Source organism: Xenia sp. Carnegie-2017, unplaced genomic scaffold (genome assembly GCF_021976095.1).
Source record: "Xenia sp. Carnegie-2017 unplaced genomic scaffold, XeniaSp_v1 HiC_scaffold_16, whole genome shotgun sequence".
Classification (NCBI taxonomy): Eukaryota; Metazoa; Cnidaria; class Anthozoa; order Malacalcyonacea; family Xeniidae; genus Xenia; species Xenia sp. Carnegie-2017.
The window spans coordinates 2839932-2864576 of record NW_025813469.1 but is presented as its reverse complement, the minus strand read 5'-3'; the positions used below and the strand labels follow the sequence as shown (position 1 = coordinate 2864576).

The 24645-nt window shown below is 33.5% G+C and overlaps 2 protein-coding genes and 1 long non-coding RNA gene across 4 annotated transcripts in view; 2 read left to right on the top strand and 1 right to left on the bottom strand.

Moving 5' to 3' along the window:
• The window catches only part of LOC124437554 (sulfite oxidase-like), a 40674-nt gene that overhangs the window by 10926 nt on the left and 5103 nt on the right, over window positions 1–24645 (top strand). The window lies entirely within an intron of this gene.
• Window positions 5133–13444, top strand: LOC124437562. 2 transcript variants are annotated; one of them, XR_006945759.1, is made up of 3 exons: window positions 5133–5306; window positions 5824–5944; window positions 12643–13444. It is a non-coding gene; the product is annotated as an uncharacterized LOC124437562 (long non-coding RNA). The 2 variants fall into 2 exon arrangements; XR_006945758.1 differs by lacking the exon at window positions 12643–13444 and adding an exon at window positions 10597–10677 and having other exon boundaries at window positions 5138–5306.
• LOC124437557 lies at window positions 9896–14512 on the bottom strand. Its single transcript, XM_046987523.1, has 3 exons — window positions 14273–14512; window positions 11984–12051; window positions 9896–11597 (listed from the first exon to the last, which is right to left on the bottom strand). Exon 3 carries the CDS (start codon window positions 11581–11583, stop codon window positions 10498–10500), a length of 1086 nt encoding a protein of 361 aa, XP_046843479.1. The 5' UTR covers window positions 11584–11597; window positions 11984–12051; window positions 14273–14512; the 3' UTR covers window positions 9896–10497.

Sequence of the window (24645 nt, the reverse complement as noted above, 5' to 3'; positions counted from 1 at the left end):
CAGATGATGCACATTTGTGAAAGACTTATTATATTAACTACACAACTGTTTGTATTTACAATTACTTTATGGTCAAATGACTCGCCTGGCTTGTTTGCATTTCATAACACCAAATAAAAATTTTCCAGCTCTTTCGCTCAAATTCTTAAATATTTGCGGCAATAAAATTTTATTTTTACATCTCTGCATGTAAAATTAGTATGAGATCTCATTTCTAAATTGCATGTCTACAATGAACTTCTCCATTTCTTATGTAAATGTACAGCGGCATTATATAGACTCTTGTGCATATAGCTCCTGTATGATTTATGGCTATGGTTCAGACTTTAGCTTAATAGAATGAATCAGTGTGTAAAAAGCGTTAAATTTTATTTTATAAATATAAATTACAAAATATAAACATGACAAAAACCTGAAATATATTTCTCATCAGAAAGAAGAAACAACATTTCCTTATTTTACTTCAAACATTGAATTAAATTTTGTTTACACCACTTATCCACTTCACCTTTTAACTTGGTCATGCAACACTTATAGCGAAAGTTAATGTTTTTAACCTTTCATCTTAACAGTTTGCCATTATCGACGCAATTCATGTCAATATTGTTAAATCATAGATGCATTAAAATCTTTATTTTATTCGAACCCCTTTCGCCATTTATATTTTAAAATTCCGTAATTGGACACGAGATGTTTCACAACGGTATTTCAGTTCAATCTGTGTTTATATGCCACGTCGTATCTCTTACTGGTATTTTTTGTCTATGCAGTCTAATGTTCAATATAAGATTTGCTTATAATAATCTTGGTAAATGAAACAGTTTCATGATACAAATGTTATAAAGTGAAGAGGATATTTTAAATGGGAGACTTTTATCGAAAACATTGCATTCAGTCCAAATTCTTGTTTATGTAAGAGAACACAGATGGATTACATATTATTTAAATAATGCAATATGAGGAGTTCAGTGACTAGTGGCGGTGGGCAAAATGTGCTGTCAATGACTAGAATACAACACGTGATCAGAGAGAGGGCTGTCGTACAAAAACTAAAACTTGATGAAATAAAGACGTGCAGAAAAGCAGAGAGAAAGACAGATTAAACGAAGAAATAGGATGCTGGAGCACTTTAGAAATTAACACAGGAATTTAAAGCATATTGTAAATGCATAGCTAAATGTATAGCAAAGGGCATACATAAGATGATTTGTATGATGGAGTGGACACTACTGTAAAGAGATTTACTTATGCAGATTCAAAACATCGCAGAGAATAGAAATGGAAAGGATATGCAGAAGATTAGGGTGCTATTGACGATGATTTTAAAAGAGACTAAGATAAACAAGTATTATCGAACTTGACTAAATACAATTATACAAGCACAGTGTATCAGGCTTAACTTTTTATTAACTGGTAAACAGAAGAGTCATATGAAAACTCTTTTTAGCAAAATTTTCGGTGAAGTTTTACGTTTTTAATAGCATGTGTCGTAATAACGAAACATAAACTCAAATAATATCAATAAGAATAATAACTTTGTGTCAAAATGCCACAAAAAACTTTACCGTTATAGGTGCTCATTGCCAAAACGGCCAGTAATTGTCTATACCTTCATTTATTGTCTGTACGATCTCGCCTAAATTGCATATTATGTGTTTTTGCTCGCGTGCTTATAATTTACTAAATTTAGCTTGCCAAATTTAAAAAATTTGTTGTTATTTTTTGCCACATTTGTGCGTTATTTTGTAATCAATTACTTTCACAGTGGATAAACTTCATTACCACAAATTCTAAACATATGTGTCATATATTCAGGAAGATCATATTTTAATGCCTTCATTAAACGTTTTAATTATCTTGCATTTGTTTATGTTTTAATTATCTTGATTTTATCGTTATGTTTTATTTTTGCTTGCAATAATTCATAAAAGTTAGCCGCTCAAATGGACGGATGCATTCATGGCAAACTTGTTTGGCGTGACTCTTCAATGTTTGTTTTTGCCAATTTCGTCTGCAAGTTGCCCAATATAACCGTTTTGTATAAACACAATGTGCAATATTACTTTGCAAGTTGATGAGACCTTTGTGAAGATATTTTAATTGAAAGAGAGCGATTACATATAGCAATCATAGCGCGACCAAACTTGTTGCTTACACCATTGTCCAGGTCCATGTCAGGATTCTTTCACTCAGGCTATAGGAAGCTCTGGATGTCTGGGTGCCCAAACACCCACAATTTTTGAAGTGTGAGAGTTCCTTGTAGGAAAGACATCCACAAATTGAGCTTCTTACCTGAACGTTTATGATAGGTGCACCAAATTTTCAAAGTATTGAACGGGCACTGTGAACCAGGAAATTTTAAAAAGTTTAAACATTGACAAATTGTGCAAGTCAAATGTATGTAAAGCACAACAACGGGAATTTTGGAGGATATTTGTAATGTTTACTCGAAAAAGAAGAAAAAATGCCATTTAATATAACAAATATGAAACGATTTTATTACTATTCTAAGTTTTCTGCGTTATGACATGACAAATAATGAACACCCGAAACTCTTGAACGCTTCCAAAGCCTCTCTGTTGTCAGATCAACGTCAAAATGTCCAAGACATAAAGATATAACTTTAAGTGCGCAAAAAACTTGAAAAAGGCCCGAGGACTAGCTTGAATTCAGAAAAAAACACAATGATTCTCTACCAAGTGTAAATCTTTAGCCAATACGAAAGTTGTAACCCAACAAAGTTATTGTACAAAAGGCCTAATAATTCCAAATACCTTTTAAACCTGTAAAAAAAACTGAAAAAAAGTTTCGAAATATTACAAAACTTACCTTCGAAGTTCGAACATTTCGAAGATGCCTTAGGGGACGTGGAAACACTGTTATCTATAAATCTCTCATATTCTAGTCATTCTACACGCAAACATGCAACGATACTCCGAAGTTCAAACCATTTACTTTAGAGTAAAGATATCTTAATATATTGTACTTGCTAACATGATAGTGGTTATAAAGCTGAATAACTTTGCTGTCTCTGCTCAAATGCACAAATAGAATTAAGAAATAGTTATAGGAAAATATTTGAAACAATAAATATGAAATTCTCTGTTAAACATGTAGGTCTGGGTGATCTCTTAATGCAGAAGAAGTAGATTTCCTTTCTCAGACTTCCTAAAGAATGCTGTGGGGGTTTGTAGATTGGGTGGACACAAACCACTCGTAATCTTCAAACAACAACCAAAACTTCAAGAAATAGACAGTTGTTTCGGGCCAGCAAAGTTGCAGGCTCACTTGGAACTGGTGTAAATCTGCTATATGGACAAAATACATTAAATGCGCGATCAAAGTTGAAAGTTGCCCAACATAATTCTCTGGAAAATGGTGTATGGGGGACTTTTGAAGGTCAGGTATATGACATCACTAAGTTTGAGGACCAACATCCTGGGTGAAATAAAATTTTACTGGCTGCATTGGGGGGCTACAGAGCCTTTCTGGCCAATGTATACAGTTCATCAAACTGAGGAAGTCCGTAATATGTTGCAAAGAATAGGATTGGAGAATTAAAGGTACTTGTGAAATGTTGTCATTTTTAATTCGTTTGTCAATCTTCAATTTTTGTTAATTTCTTTGCAAATTACAAGCAGAAGACAAAAGTTCAATTTCCGATCTTAGTGATCCGTTCCGCAACGATCCAGAACGCCATCCATCGCTTGTAGTTCACTACAGTAAGCCCTTCAATGAAGAAACACCACTCTCCCTATTGGGGGACAGTCTCGTTACCCCTAACACGCTGTTCTACGTCAGAAATTACCTCGCGGTGCCCGAGGTCGATCCGAAGATCTACCGACTGCAGATCGATCTCGAGAACGGCGGGAAGCCAATTGATTTTGATCTTGAAGAACTAAGAACGAAGTTTGGGCAACATACTTTTACGATAGCGTTTCAATGCGCGGGAAATAGACGAGAGGAAATGAATGGTATTAAAAAAGTTAAAGGTTTGACTTGGGCTGAAGGTGCTATTGGAAACGCGAAATGGACTGGAGTCAAGTTAAGGGATGTTTTGATGGCGGCTGGTTTTAAAGAAAGAAGTGACTACACTGGAAAACATATACAGTTTGAAGGTTTAGATATGGACGTTTCAAAAGCTCCGTATGGTGCCTCCATATCGCTTAAGAAAGCTTTGGATCCTAGCAGTGATTTATTGATAGCCTTTGCGATGAATGTGAGGATATCCCCAATAATCACGGATAACCCGTTAGGATCATAATACCCGGTGTTGTAGGTGCCTGTCAAGTGAAATGGTTAAGCAAGATTGTGATAGCAGACGAAGAAACTTGTTGTCATTGGCAACGAAACTATTACAAAGGATTCTCTCCCAGTACAGACTGGGATACAGTGGACCATTGTTACGTGCGTGGACCATGCCATTGTTACGCCATTCTACGCCATTGCTACGTCACTGTTACCATGCCATTGTTACGTGCGTGGTCCCGAAAGAATAACTATTAATTTTGGTTCTTTTTCCACACGCAACAAAGATAGTGTGAGCCAGTTATCTTTCTCAAACAATTTATTAATCAACGCGTAAATATTGAAGTAGATAAGTGTCTTAATAATAATATCAATAAGTATGAGTAAAACTTATCTCCTCTGTCTGAGTACAACCGCGAGTCTCTATTCTTGAGCGTTCGTGAGTCCAACGATGACTCACAATAGTTTTCCAATAGGTTAAAGGCACAGAAGCCAAAAGATAGCTATGGCACAGAAGCCAAGATAGTTGTCTGGTAGATTGTAGCTTGTCAACCTACTTCGGTAGGCTATGCCTCCTAAGTTTGTCTCCTCGTAGCTTTTGCTCGTAGGTTGTCCTCGTAGGTTGTACTTAGTGGTGTAGACTACTCATGTATATATAATATCTAATGGGAAGTATTGTGGTTTTGTGACTTATATTCCATCTGCAATACAGTATGTTACATCAAGATGTAGTTAACCACAATAACAACAAATGCGGTTGCGGTTCTAAAATATGTTTACGCATGTAAGCAAGCTTCTAGCGCATGCAAGCAAGCTTCTAGATAACGTCATAACTAATAACATATGAAATTATAATATGATATAATAATGATATTAAATGACAGTAGTTGCTATCATGTAACAGCCATACATACAAGATCTACCCGTGCAGTCTGCCATATATGAGCCATTGAACAGTGCTTTGCTCGAGGAAGGAACTGAAGAGTTTACTGTCAAAGGTTATGCTTGGAGTGGTGGGGGACGTGGTATCGTCAGAGTTGATGTTTCTCCTGATGGAGGTGAGTGAGATATGAAAATACTGTTGTGTGAATTTTTGAATGTTTAGCGATGGTTTATAGATTATCTCATTTAGGAGATTTTACTCTTTCGTTGTTGAAAGATTTTTTCTACATAAATCATTAAACAGAATTTATAACAAGATGGCTGCTTAGTTTTGAACTGCATATACCTGTTCTTGCATTAAGCCAAATTTAACCTTGAGATGCGCGTGACATTTTAGCTCACTGTCTTAATGGTCTTTTATTGGCGTTTGTAGAAATATTGGTATCAGCAGTATTTGCTGGTTTCAAGTTTTAGCTTTCCTGTTATATTCAATTCAATGGTATTATCTGACGCTGCTCAAGTTTTAAGCTTAGAGTTACTCGCAAAAATCAATATTAAGGATCAACTGTTCCATTAAAGTTGATGTCTCCCCACTTTTCTCAATGTTACAGAGCTTTTCACTTTAAGTTTCTTTAAGGAAACAAGTTAATTTGGTGGGATCTTACATGATAACTTTTTGTTCTTCTCGTACAGCTAACCGATGAGAGAGTAACTTGTGTTGATAAATGTTTGTGTCCACAGGAAAAACATGGCAAAAAGCTGATCTGAAGAAGATGGAGAAACCTGATGGTAAGGCATTGGGATGGATTCTTTGGTAAGTGACGATACTCGTGTGAAACTCTAAAGGTTTGTTGTAGGGTCATAGATTCTCCCTATACAATAATCAACCGGAAAATGTAGCTCCAATATGAAACTTACGGGGGGTCCTGTCTACTGTCTTGCACAGGACAACAGTCACTATCCCCATGAGAATTAGTACATTTGCAACGTCAAATTGAAATTTCGTAAAAACGTTAAAAAAATTAATGCAACATTTTAAAAACATTACAACGTTTAACGTCATCTACAAGCTTATGATGGCTTGCCTTCTGACGGTACGTCTTGTAGTAGTTTATAGTTCCTTAGCGATTTTCATTTACCGTACAACGTTGTAATTTGAGCGTTATTTTACTTGTATCGACATTCATCATGTTAACATGACTGCTTGAAGTGTGTGTAAAACTGTCCTAAACTTTGAAAGTTGGTTTTTAAAAATGCTTTTATGTTTGTTGCAATGGCGGGAAATATGCGAAGGCATCTTTTTGTGATTTTTCTCGTAAGTTTTTCAAGTGCAGATTGCCCCGTACGTCCTTGCTACAAAGTTCATGTGTGTACATGAAGACTAATGAGTTGAGAATAACTTCAACGTGTTCTTTATTGAACAGATGTCTAACTCTTGAGATCCGGCATAATAAGTAATTACAACACTTTACCAAATTATTTATATCTCATCAAAGGTGAGTTCTCGATCCAAAGTTACGCCAAGATCCTTTAGTGATGGTGTGAGAGACTTTCCTAGAAACTAAATAGACAAATCATCTGGCAGATTCTTTAGTTGTCGCGTACCAAATATAATGAACTTTGTTTTTTTCGGATTTATCAATAATTTATTCCAACCACACCATCCCTCAACGTTATACAAGTCCCGCCCGCTTTAGCTTTTTGCGTCCGTTGTCCAAACTATTCCAATTCGTAGACATAAGCAACTTGGTATAGTTAACATACGATTTAGTATAAGCAAATTTGGGCATAGTTGGTAAATGATTAACCCTTGTTGTATGATAATTGCTCTTCTTACATTGAACATGCACATACTTGCTTCAAAACGGTACTTTTGTACAATACGAGCTTTGTTTTTCTAGTTGCAGCGTTCAGCTGCAATTGTTTATTATAAAGACAACCATCTACTTCAGCAGAAGAATTGAACATGTATTTTTATTATGCGTTTCAAGCCGATGTGTGTATAAAAGTATAAAGGCGATAAACGTTTAATAGGAATCCCGCCACTCGAGGAGCGTGAAAGATAAAATCTGTCGTAGTCTGATGATGATTCAATGATTATTCAATTGAATGATGATTCAATTCAAACGGTGTTTTTAATCAGTAACGATATATTAGTTATCCTAAGTAACTGTGTTACTGCTCTATGACTACGTATCTTTTGGTGGGGCTCAGTAGAAAATAAAAATTCAAAAATATACATTGTTCATAAAGTTGTTTATAAAGATATTCTATAATATAGCATATACCTGACGAATTCTATATTAGTTTATAATGCGCTCGGACGCTCCCCATTAATTTATCTTATTTCCTTATTATTGTTGTAATTTATGTATCATATTACTTTTATATAAACCTTGTGTTATTTATTATTTCACTGATACTGAAGATGGCATCTTGAGATGTCTAAACATGTTTATTTTAAAAAAAACTCGTCGTATATATTAAATGCGAATTCTATATTAATGATATTGTGATGCTGGTAATATAGCAAATATTACCTGAATCAGTTCAAAAGCTATATAATAGGAATAATAGAGAAATGAAAATAACAAAATTAAGGTACCTTGTCGAACCCCTACTATGCCATTTACACTAAAATCAATAAATATGATTGGACAAAACTGCGAGTGAAATATTGGAAGGCAAATTATAAAATCCATTACAATGCATAATATTTGAAGCCCTTATTTTTTTTCTGTTTTAAATGCAAAAATGTAAACACATCAAACGAAATTGCATGCATGAAACTTAAAACTTATATTTATGTTTTTTGTAGTTTCATTTTGAGTACTTCTTTGAGCCGAATATTATGGTAATAAAAACAATGAATTACATTCATGTAAAGAAAGTTGAATGAGTGTTTTGATCTGAACAATTAGAATAAACACAGCTGTACGCTCATGTTATTTGAATTCCTAAGTTAAAAAGCTTTCCTGCGTATATCAAAGACAGTGAAACATAATATTAATTTTAAAATCGCAAGGATTAATTAACAATTGAAATGATGCATTAAAGATCATATAAATAGCTATACACTTTAGTTAAAAGTGAGAAGAAATGTTGCTTCTTTTATTAAATATTCAAGATCATGTTTACAGTAAACTTTATCATAACGCAATATGTAAAGAGAGAACAAATATTAAACGTATTTTATTTCTATTCAAAACTTTTATCCCAACCTTATTGGTTTTATTTACACAAAGATCACTTAAATGTGCTTATTTCAAATATCTATAATTGACTTAGCTCTAATATTGCCAAATGTATTTTGAAATTCTTTCATATAAATCTAGCAGTTTAAAGACGGTGCTTTTATGAAGTAACAAAAAGACTACGTTCTGATTTAGTTCTTTTGAACCATCGTAAAAAAACGAAATTTGCTACTATATATTCACAGTGTCATCTTTGATGTGTTAGTTGGTTGTTTTTGTCGGTATCACCATTTGAAATGGACGGCATATTTGATAATTAAAGTACCTTAAAGTCACCACTTGAACTTTTTAATTTAAAACGCAGTAGGTGACTCCCATAGTGTCGAAATGAACAGCGACACTATACAAATTCGAACTATTCAAATTCAATATGTTGCTAGGTAAGTTCAAAGAATAAAAGCTTTTTCAAAATAATATTTAACAAAGTTTTTCGGCATAAAGCTGATGAAATTAACAAGGATGTGTTGATAATGTTCCAAAAATTGCATCTTGCATACACATACCCTCGGTATTGACTTTACAAAAGATTAAAAGATTACTTGTAATATACGACGGTTAACATTTTAAGCAAATATTACATTGATATAACTGTCTATGTTTACAGCTACCCCCTAATCAGATTGGACGATTTGTCAAGTGTAATATTTTATTTTAATTAAAATCCCCAACTACAGAAATTTTTCATATTTTTCGCAATAAAGTTTTGTCTCGTCATGTGAGATGCATGTACGTGAGGCACGCATGATAGTGTACTTAAATTTTGTACTTTTATGCACTGAATTTACAAACAAACATTTTTTATTGAAAAGTGTTCATCATGACTCCAGGTAAAATAATTACGAATTGCAATGTCTTAATGATTGGTTTGACCAATTTTAATATTGTCTATACGAGAGCACAATTCTCACAGTGTGTTGAATGGGTGTTCAACAAATTTCCTTAGCTATTTATAAATTCTATTTTTTAATCAGCGCAAACGATATTTCAATAAACAGTTGTAGCTAAAATTGAGTTCAAACGTCATTTCCAAATTTTCTTTATTAAGGGACTTTTTATCCTACAACTAAAAGCTCTATGGTTTACAATTCGTAGGTTAAGATCTTATGTCCCTGCAAACTGTGAAAGACCTGAATTTTTTTTATTCAAAAATTACCAAAGAAAAAAATGGGCGCACTTGGTTGAAATTTGCAGAATGGAGAAAAGCTTATAATATTTCTCAGATAAAATAGGCTCTGATACTGCTGGAGAGACTCGCTCTATGTAATCACTCCATATGTAATCACCTATGTAATTGCCAAAAACTTATTTCTAGCATCAGAGATAACTCGCCTTACTGGGAATGCTCGGTCCATGTAATTAGGTTCTTAGTTTTTATTTTATTAAATTTCTAAAGAGGCTCTATCTTGAGTTGTCAATTATTCTAATAAAGTTAGTAATGAATTCGATCGTGTCACTTATATAAATTTTATATGTTACACTCATAAATTGCAGGCACATTACTCATAAACATATTTAGTAGAGTCATTCTTGTATTCGGAAAATGCATCAATTTGATTGGCTACTCTACCCTCTATCTATTCGACAGCATAGTTAGCAAGTGGCGAAAGAATTAGCTTCCGTTTTGGGTTTCACCACTATTATTATTATCATTGAAAAACATATGTAAACGATAGGGCTTGTAGGCACCTACTTTTTAAAATGACCTTTTAATTTCTACATATATAAATTATATTACATTAGAGGTCATTAATAAATTGTGCCATTATGTGCATTGGTAAATTGTGCTATTAATTGGCTATTATAAATGCATGCAGGTTTAATATAATTCATACTATGAGAAAAAAATTTTTAATGATGCAATACAAACATTATATATTTAAGCCATTCTTGCAGGAGTGATTTTTACACTAAAATGTTTTAAATAATTTTTGCTGGACGTAAGTGCATAAGATTATTAGGGTTATTAGAAGGACATATAAATGATAAAATCTGCAATCACTCCCAAGTAACTATCAATGAGTCCAATAAATAATTTTCATGCAAAGTTCATAAAACAACATGCCAAAATTTTATTGTCGACTTGAAGTTGTTAAATCAAAAACCATCCGAATGATCATTCATCTTTGATAGCAAGGACTTGAGTCCATTCGATATCAGGAATAGTGTTAGATAAAAATTTGATAAAGAACTTTGTGTAACCAATTTCTTCCAGATTATTTTTTACCCAATCCTGAACACAATTTTGGACAATATCAGTCTTGGGAATCGCATCTAGTGAGCTCCGAATGTTAGGCAAAGAGGTAAAGCACACTTGAATTTGATATTTGATGTCTTTGCTTATCTTTTTCGTAGCCTCAAAATGTTTTTTCTTTTTTCTTTCATTAGTATTTTCAGGATCAGGAACATTCACTTTGCTCTCTACGCTCACTATACTGTTTTCGCTCACGTTGCTCACTTTGCTCGCTTTCCGGCAGTTTTCTATATCTTTGTGAATGTTAGAAAAGAAAGTAGCTATTCCGTTAATACTGGTGATGAAATTGCTCAATGCATTTAACATATCATTCATCTCGGTTGAAAAGTGTTCTTGCAACCATTTCTCTTTTTCATCATTCAATAAAGCTGCTTCATTTAACAATTTTCTTTCCATTCTGTTATTGTACCATTTAGTAAATGGATTGCTACTGTCAGTTGTTTTCTGTTTACATAAAGTCGCTTTCTTTTTGAGGTCTTCTATAGGTTTTTGGAATTTGTCTTCGGAATTCATTTTTTTGAGAAGACTTTCGGTCTGCTTCTTATAATCTTTTGCTACTGACGCTAACTTCTCAGCTAGCAATCCAACTACTCGTGCATTTTTTGCGTTTTCCTCAACATCGTTAAGAGTACCTTCTATTTCCTTTTTCCAATCTTCGTACGAATCATCGTAATCTTCAAAGAAATTTGTGATATACGTTAACATATTTTCCGTTAACCGCAGGAGAACTTTTAAAAAAATTAATGCATCATTTCTTAGTTGTTTTTGGATTTCCTTAAAGTCGTCAACATACTTGTCTTTAACTGAGCTGGCTAATTCCATGTAGTAAATAGAGTGAAGACATTCAGCAAAATTCTCCACTTTCGGAATATTTTTAAGATGGTTTAGGAGTTTTATGTTCAGATGTTCAATTTCCTTCTGTTCATCTTTGTCTTGTGCCGTTGCCATTGTCTTTGAGTTACCTATTGTGATTAAAAATTTTATGATGTCATTATTATTGAGCATATCACACACCTCTTTTAACAGTTTTTAGTTCCCAATCTGTTAGCTGATTGGAGCAAAGAAGATAAAATTGCTGTAAGATATTTCTGGGGTGTAGCACCCTTTCCCAATAATTTTCAAATTTGAAAATTTCATCGAAAATGTAAAAGATTTGGTTTATGAACTAAAATTTGTTAAATAATTTTGTTGTGTCACTAAACGAAGTAAACAATATATTGTAATTGTCCCTGACAGTTGATTTTCACAATTGATAAAAAGTCATTTTTAGCTTATGTCAGTATTTTCAATGATATTGTGATACAGGTGATAAATTAAAATTGAAATTTCAAGAAGTTGGTTGAGTTACCTGAATCAGTTCAAAAGTTTTGTAAATTCTTGATTGTGTTCTGAAGAGCTGTGCTGAGCTTTCCTCTTCTTTTAGGAATGATATAGAAATGAAAATAATGAAATAAATATAGCTTGTCGAACCCCCGCAAAGTTGTTATGATTAAAATGTACTTACGCGATAGGACAAAAAATTGAGTGAAGTATTTTATTGGATGAACCACATGCCCACCTTTATTGCTAACAACGTTTCAATATGAATATTGAATGCATGATTTTAGCTACACGACATACCGATGAATGTTTATAAAAGTTATCTAGTTTTCTCTCAATTGATTCTTTTCAAATTCTCGTCAAGTAACTCTACGTGAAATTCTCTAACTCGCACATTTTGGTAGAAAAAATGCACGTGCATTTTGTGCAGCTAACAAATGACTGTGTGTAGGCTTACAGTTAATGTGTATCAAAACTGGAATCTATTGAAATACACAAGATTTGTAGATTTTCTTTGATTTTCTCTTAAGCAAAAATCTAAAAATGGCAAATGTGATTGATTGCATGAAAATTGATACTTCAATAGAAATTTTGCCGCGGTGAGTTAATTGATAGTTTTGTCAAAACAACGAATTCCACACATTTGAAATTCCTGTTATATTTATAGCTACTGATAATTGTTTTAAGATTGTGCGTCACTTCAAAAGACTGTCTTCTCAAAATTTCGCGTTTTCTTATTAAAAGACCGAACTTGGAACAACAAGTGGGACTGCAATTGATTTTGATTTACATGTTGATGACCCTCTTTTAATGAACAATGATCGCATTTCTTTCACATCATGCACTGCTCGAAGTCGAAGAAAAGGATTAAATGCCCTCAGAAGTTGATCTCACGATATAAAAAGTGTAAAGCAATGTTGCAGAGAAAGTACAAATGCTGGAGGAAGAGAATAAGAGGTTGATTGTACTAAATCAACTAAATACAATCTTGTCAGGACTGAATGAAGCTGGTATGAATGTGTACAGTGATGAATTTTTTACTAACCAAGTATTTGCATTTTCAACATTTCTCCGGTGTAGATTTTAAATACATAAGTAGTTTGTAACCTCTTTGTTTTTGAATTAGGCAAAAGATCTTCTTAATTAGCTTGGCAGGGCAGAAAAATCTTTTGTAAAAATTTGAACTTTTACATAATTGGAAGTTTAAAGATAAATTCATTTGTAAATATTGCTAACAAAGCCTGAATACAATTTGAAATGTTTGATATTCAAACCGAAATACGCAAAGGCATTACGCCCAATTGTCTTTTGGTAGCTAATAGTACTTGCAACTATGAAAGTTGTTAACAACACAAAGGTGGTTTAAGCACCATTAATAAGTCATTGATGATCACGATAAAAAGAAGAATATAATTCAACAAATTGATGTAAATATGATACTTACACACATAATATATTCGATGAATAGCTTTATATTATTCAAAACAAATCATACTAGCTAGTCCGCCACTATAATTTGACATGCCGAAATCGGCACCTCCCCCAAATAAAAAAACGCCTATTAATCTTAAGAGTACAGACAATACGCCACCTTTAGTATTATTTATAATCTCTACGTTTAAACCAAAGCACAACTATTTGCTCCCCAAAAATTTTTTGTCATGTTTTTTTTCAAAGAACTTTTCCAAATTGCATAAACACAGTCAAAGTAAGGCTAAAAATCATATATGATTCAGTTTCTGTGCAATATGGGTTTCCCTTACGTCTTCTCTCTTTTCTATAAGTAATGATTTATTTAATAAATGTTACTATAATTCTTATGTTAAAGTTTTAGACAATGAAATCTACGAGTGCAATTTTAAGTATGAGGCGGTGTAGCTAGATGCCAGAAAATATCACGACATCAGTTTTTCAATTCAAGAAATGTTAAATTTAACGAAAGCTGTATATGAATGCAACTCTTAATGTGTACAAAGTTTTCTGTTCGAAGCAGATCAAAACAGTTATGAAAAGAGGTCTAATTTCAACATAAAGGACTAATTATGCTAACTAATCACCAAATGAAACGCCATAAAATACAATGTAAATATATAATTATTCAAATATTGAGTTCTATTTCTTCAATTTAACTATGCCATGACAAAATTAATGTGTATGTCAAACGTAGATATATTTATTTCAGGGCCTCTTATCTCAGACTCTATTATTGCTTTAAGTAACGCGATAAGATCAATATAAAATTGTTAAATACAAAGAAATAGTTTTGAATATATGTATTCACATACTTTAAACCGAGATTTTCAATCTGAGTAATTACCTCAAAGAATTGAAATCTTCCCTTATCTTTTCTCGTCGTTAATTGGTTGTCTTAAAAAATTTGGTTGATACGTTTGTTGTCAAATATGATCAGTAGATAAACCTAAAAACTCCGCGTTTCTAATGTTGCATACAATGTTTACATTAGTTAAATTACTAAAATTTCGCAAAGTCATCATTGGAGCAATGTAATTATAAAACACAGTGGGTGAGTACTGCCGTTGTGTTTCAATATACAGTGATACTATACAAATACAAATTATTGCAATTCAATGCACTGCAAGACAAATTCAATGGATAAAAGCTTTTTTAGAGCATCGGATGTAATTAAATTTTTCAGTATACAATAATAAAAACATGAAAAGATTTGGAATTCAAACATTTTTCAGATATTTTCTTAATATATTCAATCTTATGTATTGGATTACAGATAATACACATTTATGAAAGACTTATTAACTACACAACAGTTTGTATTTACAATTACTTTATGGTGAAACATTTCGCCTGGTTTGTTTGCATTTCATAACACCAAATAAAGAATTTTCCAGCCCTTTCGCTCAAATTCTTAAATATTTGCGGCATTGTGAGAGAGAATAGCATGGAGGAGAACTCGTAGAAATGAAATTTTATTTTTACATCTCTGCATGTAAAATTAGTATGAGATGTCATTTCTAAATTGCATATCTACAATGAACTTCTCCATTTCTTATGTAAATGTACAGCGGCATTATATAGACTCTTGTGCATATATCTCCTGTATGATTTATGGCTATCGTTCAGACTTTAGCTTAATAGAATGAATCAGTGTGTTAAAAGCGTTCAATTTTATTATATAAATATAAATTACACAATATAAACATGACAAAAACCTGAAATATATTTCTCATCAGAAAGGAGAAACAACATTTCCTTATTTTACTTCAAACATTGAATTAAATTTTGTTTACACCACTTATCCACTTTACCTTTTAATTTGGTTATGCAACACTTACAGCGAAAGTTACTGTTTTTAACCTTTCACCTTAACAATTTTGCCATTATCGACACAATGCATGTCGATATCGTTAAATCATAAATGCATAAAAATCTCTAATTTATTCGAATCCACTTTCGCCATTTATATTTTGAAATTCTTTAATTGAACGCGAGATGTTTCACAACGGTATTTCAGTTCAATCTGTGTTTATATGCCACGTTGTATCTCTTCTTGGTATTTTTTTTGTCTACGCAGCTGCAATTCTCATGTAAATGTGCAGCGGCATTATATAGACTCTTGTGCAAATATCTATATTATGATTTATGGCTATCGTTCAGACTTTAGCTTAATAGAATGAATGAATGTATAACAAGCGTTCACTTTGATTTATAAATATAAATTGCACAATATAAGCATGAGAAAAACTTGAAATATGTTTCTCATCAGAAAGGAGAAACAACATTTCCTTATTTTTCATCAAACACTGAATTAAATTTGTTTACACCACTTATTCACTTTACTTTTTAATTTGGTCATGCAACACTTATAGCGAAAGTTAATGTTTTTTACCTTTCATCTTAACAATTTGCCATTATCGACACAATTCATGTCAATATTGTTAAATCATAGATGCATTAAAATCTTTAATTTATTCGAACCACTTTCGCCGTTTATATTTTAAAATTCCTTAATTGAACACAAGGTATTTCACAAGGGTATTTTAGTTCAATCTGTGTTTATATGCCACGTCGTATCTCTTCCAGGTATTTTTTTGTCTATGCAGCTGCAATTCTCATGTAAATGTTAACGTTCAATATAATATCTGTTTATAATAATCTTGGTAAATGAAACATTTTCATGATACATGTTTTATAAAGTGAAGAGGATATTTTAAATTGGAGACTTTTAGCGAGAACATTGCATTCAGTCCAAATTCTTGTTTATGTAGGAGAACAAAGGTGGATTACATCTTATTTAAATAATGTAATATGAGGAGTTCAGTGACTGGTGGGGGTGAACAAAATGTGCTGTCCGATGACTAGAATACAACACGTGATCTGAGAGAGTGCCGTCGTACAAAAACTAAAACTTGATGAAATAATCACGTGCAGAAAAGCAGAGAAAAAACAGATTAAACAAGAAATGGGATGCTAGAGCACTTTAGAAATTAGCACAGGAATTTAGAGCATATTGTAAATGCATAGCAAAGGGCATACATAAGATGATTTGTATGATGAAGTGGACACTACTGTAAAGAGAACTACTTATGCAGATTCATACTATAGCAGAGAATAGAAATGAAAAGGTATGCAGTAGATTAGGGTGTTATTGACGATGATTTTAAAAATATCGGAATTATCACAGGAAGATAGAAAGACTATTTCGAAGAGCTGATGAATGAGAAAAACGGTTGAATACAATACAATACATTTAAAATGTAATTAACAGTTGCAATACAAAAAATAGTTACGCAGTACGTACAAGTGGGTAGCTTTTATTTAGATTTAGAAATATGCTTTGCACTCACTGTTGAGTAAACTCACTCTCGTAACCCTTTCTGCATTTGCCCAACTTCCTCGCTTAGATTGCATGAATATTCTTATGTGCTTAAATCATGAAAAATGAATTCCTTAGAATTCCTCCCGAATTTTAGCAACAAATTCATTGTCATTGTGACTGAAAACAATATTTGCTATGTGCTTATATCGTCAACAACTTGTCATTTGTACTTGTTCAAAGCAGAAACACCACTCTCCTCACTGGGGGACAGTATCATTACCTCTAACACGCTGTTCTACGTCTGAAATCACATCCTAGTTCCCGAGGTCGATCCGAAGACTTACTGACTGCAGATCAATCTCTAGAACGCTGTGAAACCAGTTGATTTTGATCTTGAAGAACTAAAAACAAAGTTTGAGCAACATACTCTGACCGTGGCGATTCGATGCGTGAGAAATAGACGAGAGGAAAGGAATGGTATTAAAAAAGTTAAAGGTTTGACTTGAGCTGAAGGTGCTATTGGAAACGCGAAGTGGACTGGAGTCAATTTAAGGGATGTTTTAATGGCGGCTGGTTTTCATAAAAAAAGAGACTACACTGGTAAACATATACAGTTTGAAGGTTTGGATATGGACGTTTCAAAAGCTCCGTATGGTGCCTCCATATTGTTTGGCAAGGCTCTGGATCCTAGCAGTGATGTGTTGATAGCCTTTGCGATGATATCCCGTTCAGATCATAATACCCGGTGTTGTAGGTGCTCGCCAAGTGAAATGGTTGAGTAAGATTGTGATAGCGGACGAAGAAAGTCGTTGTCATTGGCAACGCAACAATTACAAAGGATTCTCTCCCAGTACAAACAAGAAAACAGTAGACTTTACTACCATGCCATCAATACAAGATCTACGCGTGCAGTCTGCCATATGTGAGCCAGTAAACGGTGCTTTGCTCGAGGAGGGAACTGACCAGTTTACTGTCAAAGGTTATGCTTGGAGTGGTGGTGGACGTGGTATCGTCAGAGTTGATGTTTCACCTGATGGAGGTGAGTGAGATATTTTAATTTAATGCAAAAATCAAGCGTTCTTTATTCTTGCTTAGAATTATTGATTCTTAATTTTGAATCCGCATCTGATTTTAAGTAGAATACAATAGAATTTAGTATAACAGCCATATTCTTGACTAAACGTTGTATTTCTAGCGTGTAAAGTATTGTCGTATACATAGTGTTGTCGTGAACAATATGGTTTCGGAAATTGTGTGTGCAGTGATGGGATACCACTCATTGTAGGGTTAAATTTTCAGTTACTACAATGATTTCAACGGACCTAATTTATTGCCACTAATTGACTACAATTTATTTCTTGAAGAACATATCTGTCCAATATCATTTTTTAACAATGATTTGTTGCATTGATTATATCGATATTTGAACTCACTTAAGCTGGTGTTATATTTCCTGTTTATTTCGTTAATTTTTGCTTCGTGTTGTTTTTAAAGATAAACTGTGTTTATATCGCCATTCTTTGTGAATTGTACGTCTGAAAAAGATTTGGATTTGATCTTAACACTTTATTTTCCTTTTGTAGAAGTGCGTTGATCGTTTCTATAAGATCTGTGAAAATCTCAGTGGTGTCACGGCTAAAGTCATGTGTCCAATCTTACAGTTTGGTTTTTAATAAATTTAGTAAATTGACTGAAAGTTGTTTCACACATTACTTCGTTAGGGAATGAACATATAGCAAATATTTATAATTTTTTGTTTCGGGTGGGTAAACCCTAAGCCAAAATCTTAAATAACATATGTACGTATGTTAATGACATGCAGCTATCTCGAAGTCAATGTTTAACATGCGGAATGGCACTTTAATATCACACAACAAACTTAGTAATGATAATCCAAGATGGCGGCAATGATAAGTTATTATCACTCTCTAACGAAGGACCGAAGGGTGCATTGCAATGTAATTTAATGATTGATAAATGGGGCACATTGGGGTGCATGCTGTTCTCGTGGTTCCATGCTAAAGCCGCCCTCAATTTAAAATCATAAATGTAATTTATTTCATAGGTTTTATCAGTATTGATGTCAGATTTCTAATTTAACCATGCTAAAGCCGCCCTCAATTTAAAATCATAAATGTAATTTATTTCATAGGTTTTATCAGTTTTGATGTCAGATTTCTAATTTAACTAACGATGTATATGAAAGCACGACTTGACAAGTGTCAGTGACTTTTTAGTCACTTTTTTATAATCAATGCGTTTTAAGGAATCTTTAAGGAATTCACTTTCCTCCATGTGAGCACAGTCACGTGACATGTAATCTAAGGGAGGGCGTTAAAACGAGTTAAGGCATAAATAGAAAGATTTAGAGAATTATTCGGTCACTTGACTGAATATTGAGCACATAGCTCATTTTTATGAGCACAAAACACAAACCATTTACAGGTTTGATGTAGGTAATATCATATAATGATATTTTTTCAACTGTGTTCATTAATCTACTTTGTTTTGTAGCCATGCATGTATTGGACGGACTACCCACATGTATCTATCAATGTTATGATGATACAGTGTGATGGATAATCGCTGCGACGCTGCTTTTAAGTAATAAAACTTTATTCACAATTATAATATATTAACATCAAAAGCAAGCCACAAAATCTAAGCTCTCTATGCTTTCGGTGTTACGGTAATCAGTGGTTTAGCTAGCGAAAAATAAATGGCTAGGCCATTTGATGCTGGGCGAGTCATTTATCTACTATACAATAGGAACGGCTATTACAATTGCAGAATCAATACCCGTCCATTTTACAAAAAGGAAATATATTTTACTACTCTGTGTCGTCTGCGTATGACTAAAGACGTAACTACGAAAGGTGATACTATAATTATTCGTGGTACTTGGCTTCATAGCTACATACGCACTACGCAGTGCATCGTTGCTTCATAAGCTCTTAAATTTGTAGAAAGTAAGTCATGACTTTCGTGAATAATTTTTGTTGCTTCTTGTGTTTCACATTGAGTATAACATCAAGTAAATGCCGAGTTTGTGTTCATGAACATTAATTATTCCAAATTGAGCACGTTATTCCAGGTATCATAATGCACACGTCACAAATAAGTCAAAACGTTTGAAACTATGAAATGGTTTTAATTATGGCAGTCTCAACAAAATTGAAACGAATAAAAGTAAACTTTGGTTAATAGTTGTTTTCGCTAATAAAAAAGCTTTCGTTAAATGATTACCTAAAGCGATTTCAACGATTTTCTTGAGGCTAAAGGCTATCAGTTTATTTGTCAAATAAAGGTTGGCCAAAGATACAGCGGCATCAAAAATCTTGCTTGCTTCAACTCTGTCACAAGAAAGAGAAAATTCAAAACTGCCTCCTTCGCTTTGAAAAGAAATTGAGGCACGAATTGGTGCTCGTTTCGAGTAACTCATAGTAGAAATTTTGAAAATAACTAGTGACAACAGTGACACCAGTTCATCTAGAAAAAACACAGTTGGACCAGCATGATATGCCATATTCTATACGATATTACAGTTCACTCATTTGCTCGTAAACATTTTTCCCGTCCATTACCTTCCCGTGTTCAAAACTCTATAGACCAAATCTTTCGGTAAAGTATTACATAATAATACAAAAGTAGGTACGCGCAATGCTTACATTTGTGTAGTATTGCCATGAACAGAAAGAGTTAAAATGACCCTTTTCTTTCGTAGTAAAGAAAATAAATTCGCATACTGTCATGAACTAATAACTGTGTCAAAATGTCACAAGAAATATTACCCTTGGTGCCATGGTGAGCATTACCGACTACCATGATGAGTAATCTGATACTTCATGTCAGCTGCATAATATCAAAGAAATTTTCTTTGAAATATAATCCGTTATATTTAATTTTTTCTTGCAATCATTTAGAAAAGTGAGCCGCTCTAATGGACGAAAGCACTCATGGCAAAACTTGTTTGGCGTGATCCTTCACTGTTTGTTTTTTTGCAGTCTGCAAGGAGCCTAAATTTCCCGTTTCGTATAACTACATTTTGCAATTGAATATTGCTTCGAATTTATAAAGATATTTTAATTGGAAGAGAAAGAATACATAACCATGATAGCACGACCAAACTTGTGGGCTGGCTACAACATTGTCCACGTCAATTTCAGGATTCTGTCAGCAATGCTTGGGAAGCCGTAGATGTCTGAAAACGCACAATTTTTGTAGTTTAGGTGTAACTTACAGGAAGGATACCCACAAATTTAGCTTCTCGCTTGAATAGGTGTTCCAAAATTTCGAATAATAGAACGGGCACCAAGAACCAGAGAATTTTAATGGGATAAACATCGGCAAAATGTGCGAGTCAATCGTGTGTAATGAAACACAACAACGTGAATTTTGGAGGATTTTTTAAATGCTTACTCGGAAAAGAAGAAAAAACGATTGAAAATAACTAATATGAAACAGTTTTATTGCTATTCTAAGTTTCTTACGTTATAACATGACAAATATGGAACACCCACAACTTTTGAAAGCTTCCGAAGCCTCTGTTGTCAGTTCAACGTCAAAATGTTCAAGACTTAAAAGGATAACTGAAGGTACGAAAAAACCCTTGAAAAGGCCTGGATGATACCCTACCAAGTGTAAATGTTTAACCAATACGAAAGTTGTAACCCAAAAAAGACATTGTACACAACGTTTGATAATTCCAAATACTTATTGAATTGTGAAATCATTCAACCCAACCCTCAAGTCCTCGGTTAAAGATAAAAAATTTATAAAAAAAAGTTGGGAGAACTTACTTTCGAAGTTCGAACCACTGGTTCGAACATTTCGAAGATGGAAGATGCCTTGTGGGATGTGGAAACACTGAAATCTACAATTCTCATATTCTAGTAATTCTACACCATATTCTACGTGCGTTCAAAGTGTCATGATGGATTCGTACTGAGATTTATAAGAAAGGACGAACCATTCATTTGGTTGTGGTAAACCACTCATTTTTTATTAAAGATTGTTTTTAATAAGGTGAGAGGCTGTGATTTATAGAAGTAAAACATGTTCTTGTCATCAAACTTGTAATATTGTGTCAACTACAGACGCTTACAGGTTGCAATACTGCCATTTTGTCGTACAAAGATTGCGTCTACTGTTCTGTTGCACATATTTAGTTTTGCTACTACGTGCAATTGATTATTGCATGGCGAAATATGGGTAGATGTACACAAACTGTAGATCTCGTTATTTATAGTAAATTACGGGTTGAATTTAATGTTTGTTGTGTATTTATTCTTGACTTGCACTTCAGCCATGTTGGTGGTATTTTACAAAAGAATTTTTTGTCAGTGTTATTGCGAGTACCAGCCGATGTGAGTGAGCAACATTGTTTGATAAATCTCAAGAGAATGGTTGTAAATTTTTCCAAATAGAGCACAATTTAGTCAAAAAGCTCTTCATTTTTTTTGAAAAATACAAAGCAATGTGTTTCACTGAGTACATTTAAGATTGTAAATTGACTGTACTATTAATGAAACGTTTACTTTTTGCTGTGGTTCCACTGTAAAGGAAAATTTAGATGCACTTAATATCAGAAATTTGCTCCACTATAAACAAAAACTGGCCCGATTTCAGATAAAAAATTTGCTCCACTACAAACAAAAATTGGCTCGATTTCAGATAAAAAATTTGCTCCACTATAAACAAAAATTGGCTTGATTTCAGATAAAAAATTTGCTCCACTATAAACAAAAATTGGCTTGAATTCAGATAAAAAATTTGCTCCACTATAAACAAAAATTGGCTTGATTTCATATAAAAAATTTGCTCCACTATAAACAAAAATTGGCTTGATTTCAGATAAAAAGTTTGCTCCACTACTATTTAAAACAGGAACAAACTCTACCTTTCTCGAAGTATATTGCAAACTAAGTTAACAAAGGGTACAAAAATTGAGTTTGAGCCGTTGTTTCCTGTCATGCAATTCAATTCATTTTGCTTGCTTAGTATTTGCCCTTGTGTAAGTTGTGCAGCATAATCCATTATTTTAATATTTTGCAAGTGATTGGTCATTTTTTCATATTTTATATTGTATGATGCATATTTATTGTATAATTGTTTGGAATCAAGGCCTCAAGAAAAAACTCTTTAGGAAAATGGACATTGAGCTCAGATTAAACATTGCAAAATTATTACATTAATACACATTTAATATAAACGACAACTTTTTTGAAAATAGACATGTTTCGACATCTCATGATGTCATCTTCAGTATGAATGAAATAATAGGTGATACAGGGTTTATATAAAAGTAATATGATACATAAATTAGAACAATAAAAAGGAAATAAGATAATATAATGAGGAGCGTCCGAGCGTATTATAAACTAAATATTGTATTGAATTTGAAAACTTGAACATTGAGGTCAGGGTTAGTTTTGTTAATGTGGAGTGCTTCTTTGATTTTAAGGGTGAATGAGGTGTCGGCAGTGTCGATGATTTTGAAACAAGAGGGTGAATAGTTGGTTTTGCATGAGTGAGATTTAAGAAGGTGTCGGTAGATGTGAGAGTTTTTGTCTGTTGTGGTATGTTCCCTGATTCTGGTGGATAAATGGCGCGAAGTTTCGCCAATGTATCGGGAATTACATCCCGCGCAATTGAATTCATATACCACCATAGATTTAATTGAATCAGGGATTGGGTCTTTAAATGAAAAAAGGTTTTTGATTTTGAATGATGTGAAAATTAGTCGAATGTCAATATCTGTACAGAAGCGTTTCATGATGTTTGTAAGTCTGCGTTGTGTGTGTCGTGAGTAACGTCCGATGTATGGTAGTTTGAAGTATAGAGTTGTTATTTTGGAATTTTCATTTGTGTTGGTTGTGATCGTCGTGTCAGGAGTTTCGGTGTCTAGGTTGAGGTGTCTAGGTTGAGGTTGTTGCTTTGTTTGTTGTCGAGATATCGTTTTACGGTTCTGTTAATAAAGTGAAGTGGGAAAGAGTTTCGTAAAAGAGTGGATGTGATGTTTTTTATGTCTCGTTGAAAGCCATTGTTCGTATTGTTAAGTTTGTATGCTCTGTCGATTAGTGTGCGTATAAGTCCGGTTTTGTATGAAAGTGGTGTGAAACTAAAATAGTTCGTCAGAAGTCCTGTGTACGTTGGTTTGTGGTATGTAGATGTTGTACAGCTGTCGTGAGATTTTGTTAGTAAAATGTCAAGAAATGGCAGTTGATCTTGTTGTTCAGTTTCAAAAGAAAATTTAATGTTTGCGTGCTGTGTGTTAATGTAATTATAAAACTTCATGGCCTCAGTTTCGTTAGTAAAAACACAAAAAATATCGTCAACGTATCTGCGGTAAAATAGTGGTTTAGTGTCGTTGTAGTTGTTTAGCCAGTTTCGTTCATGTGAGCCCATGAAAATGTTAGCAAGTATGGGTGCTAGGGGAGAGCCCATCGCAACACCGTCCGTCTGGTCATAAAATTTTCCATTAAATAAAAAATGCGTCTGTGCTGTTGCTATTAAAAACAGTTGTGTGAGGTCGGTCCTGTTTATACTGAACGTGGGGTTGTGAGTGAATATTAAGTCGATTGCTAGGTTGATGGTTTCAGTAAGTGGTATGTTAGTAAATAGGCTTTCAACGTCGTAGGAGATGAAGAATTTGTGACAAGAAGTTGATGAGTTGAAAGATGAGAAGTCGTCGAGGAAAGTGAAAGAATCTTTAGTGGAGTGGTCATTTGGTATGAGTGGTGTTAGTAGAGAACTAAGATACTTAGCTAAATTATAATTGTATGCGTTGATTGATGAAACTATCGGTCGTAGTGGAGGCGATTGTTCTGGTTCTCGTTTCTTGTGAAGTTTCGGTAAGCCATAGAAGCGTGAGGGTTGAGAACCTCTGGGGAAGA

What these genes read in the sequence shown, in the direction of transcription:
- LOC124437557 (XM_046987523.1), bottom strand. Translation starts at nt 11,583, where the DNA reads ATGGCAACGGCACAAGACAAAGATGAACAGAAGGAAATTGAACATCTG.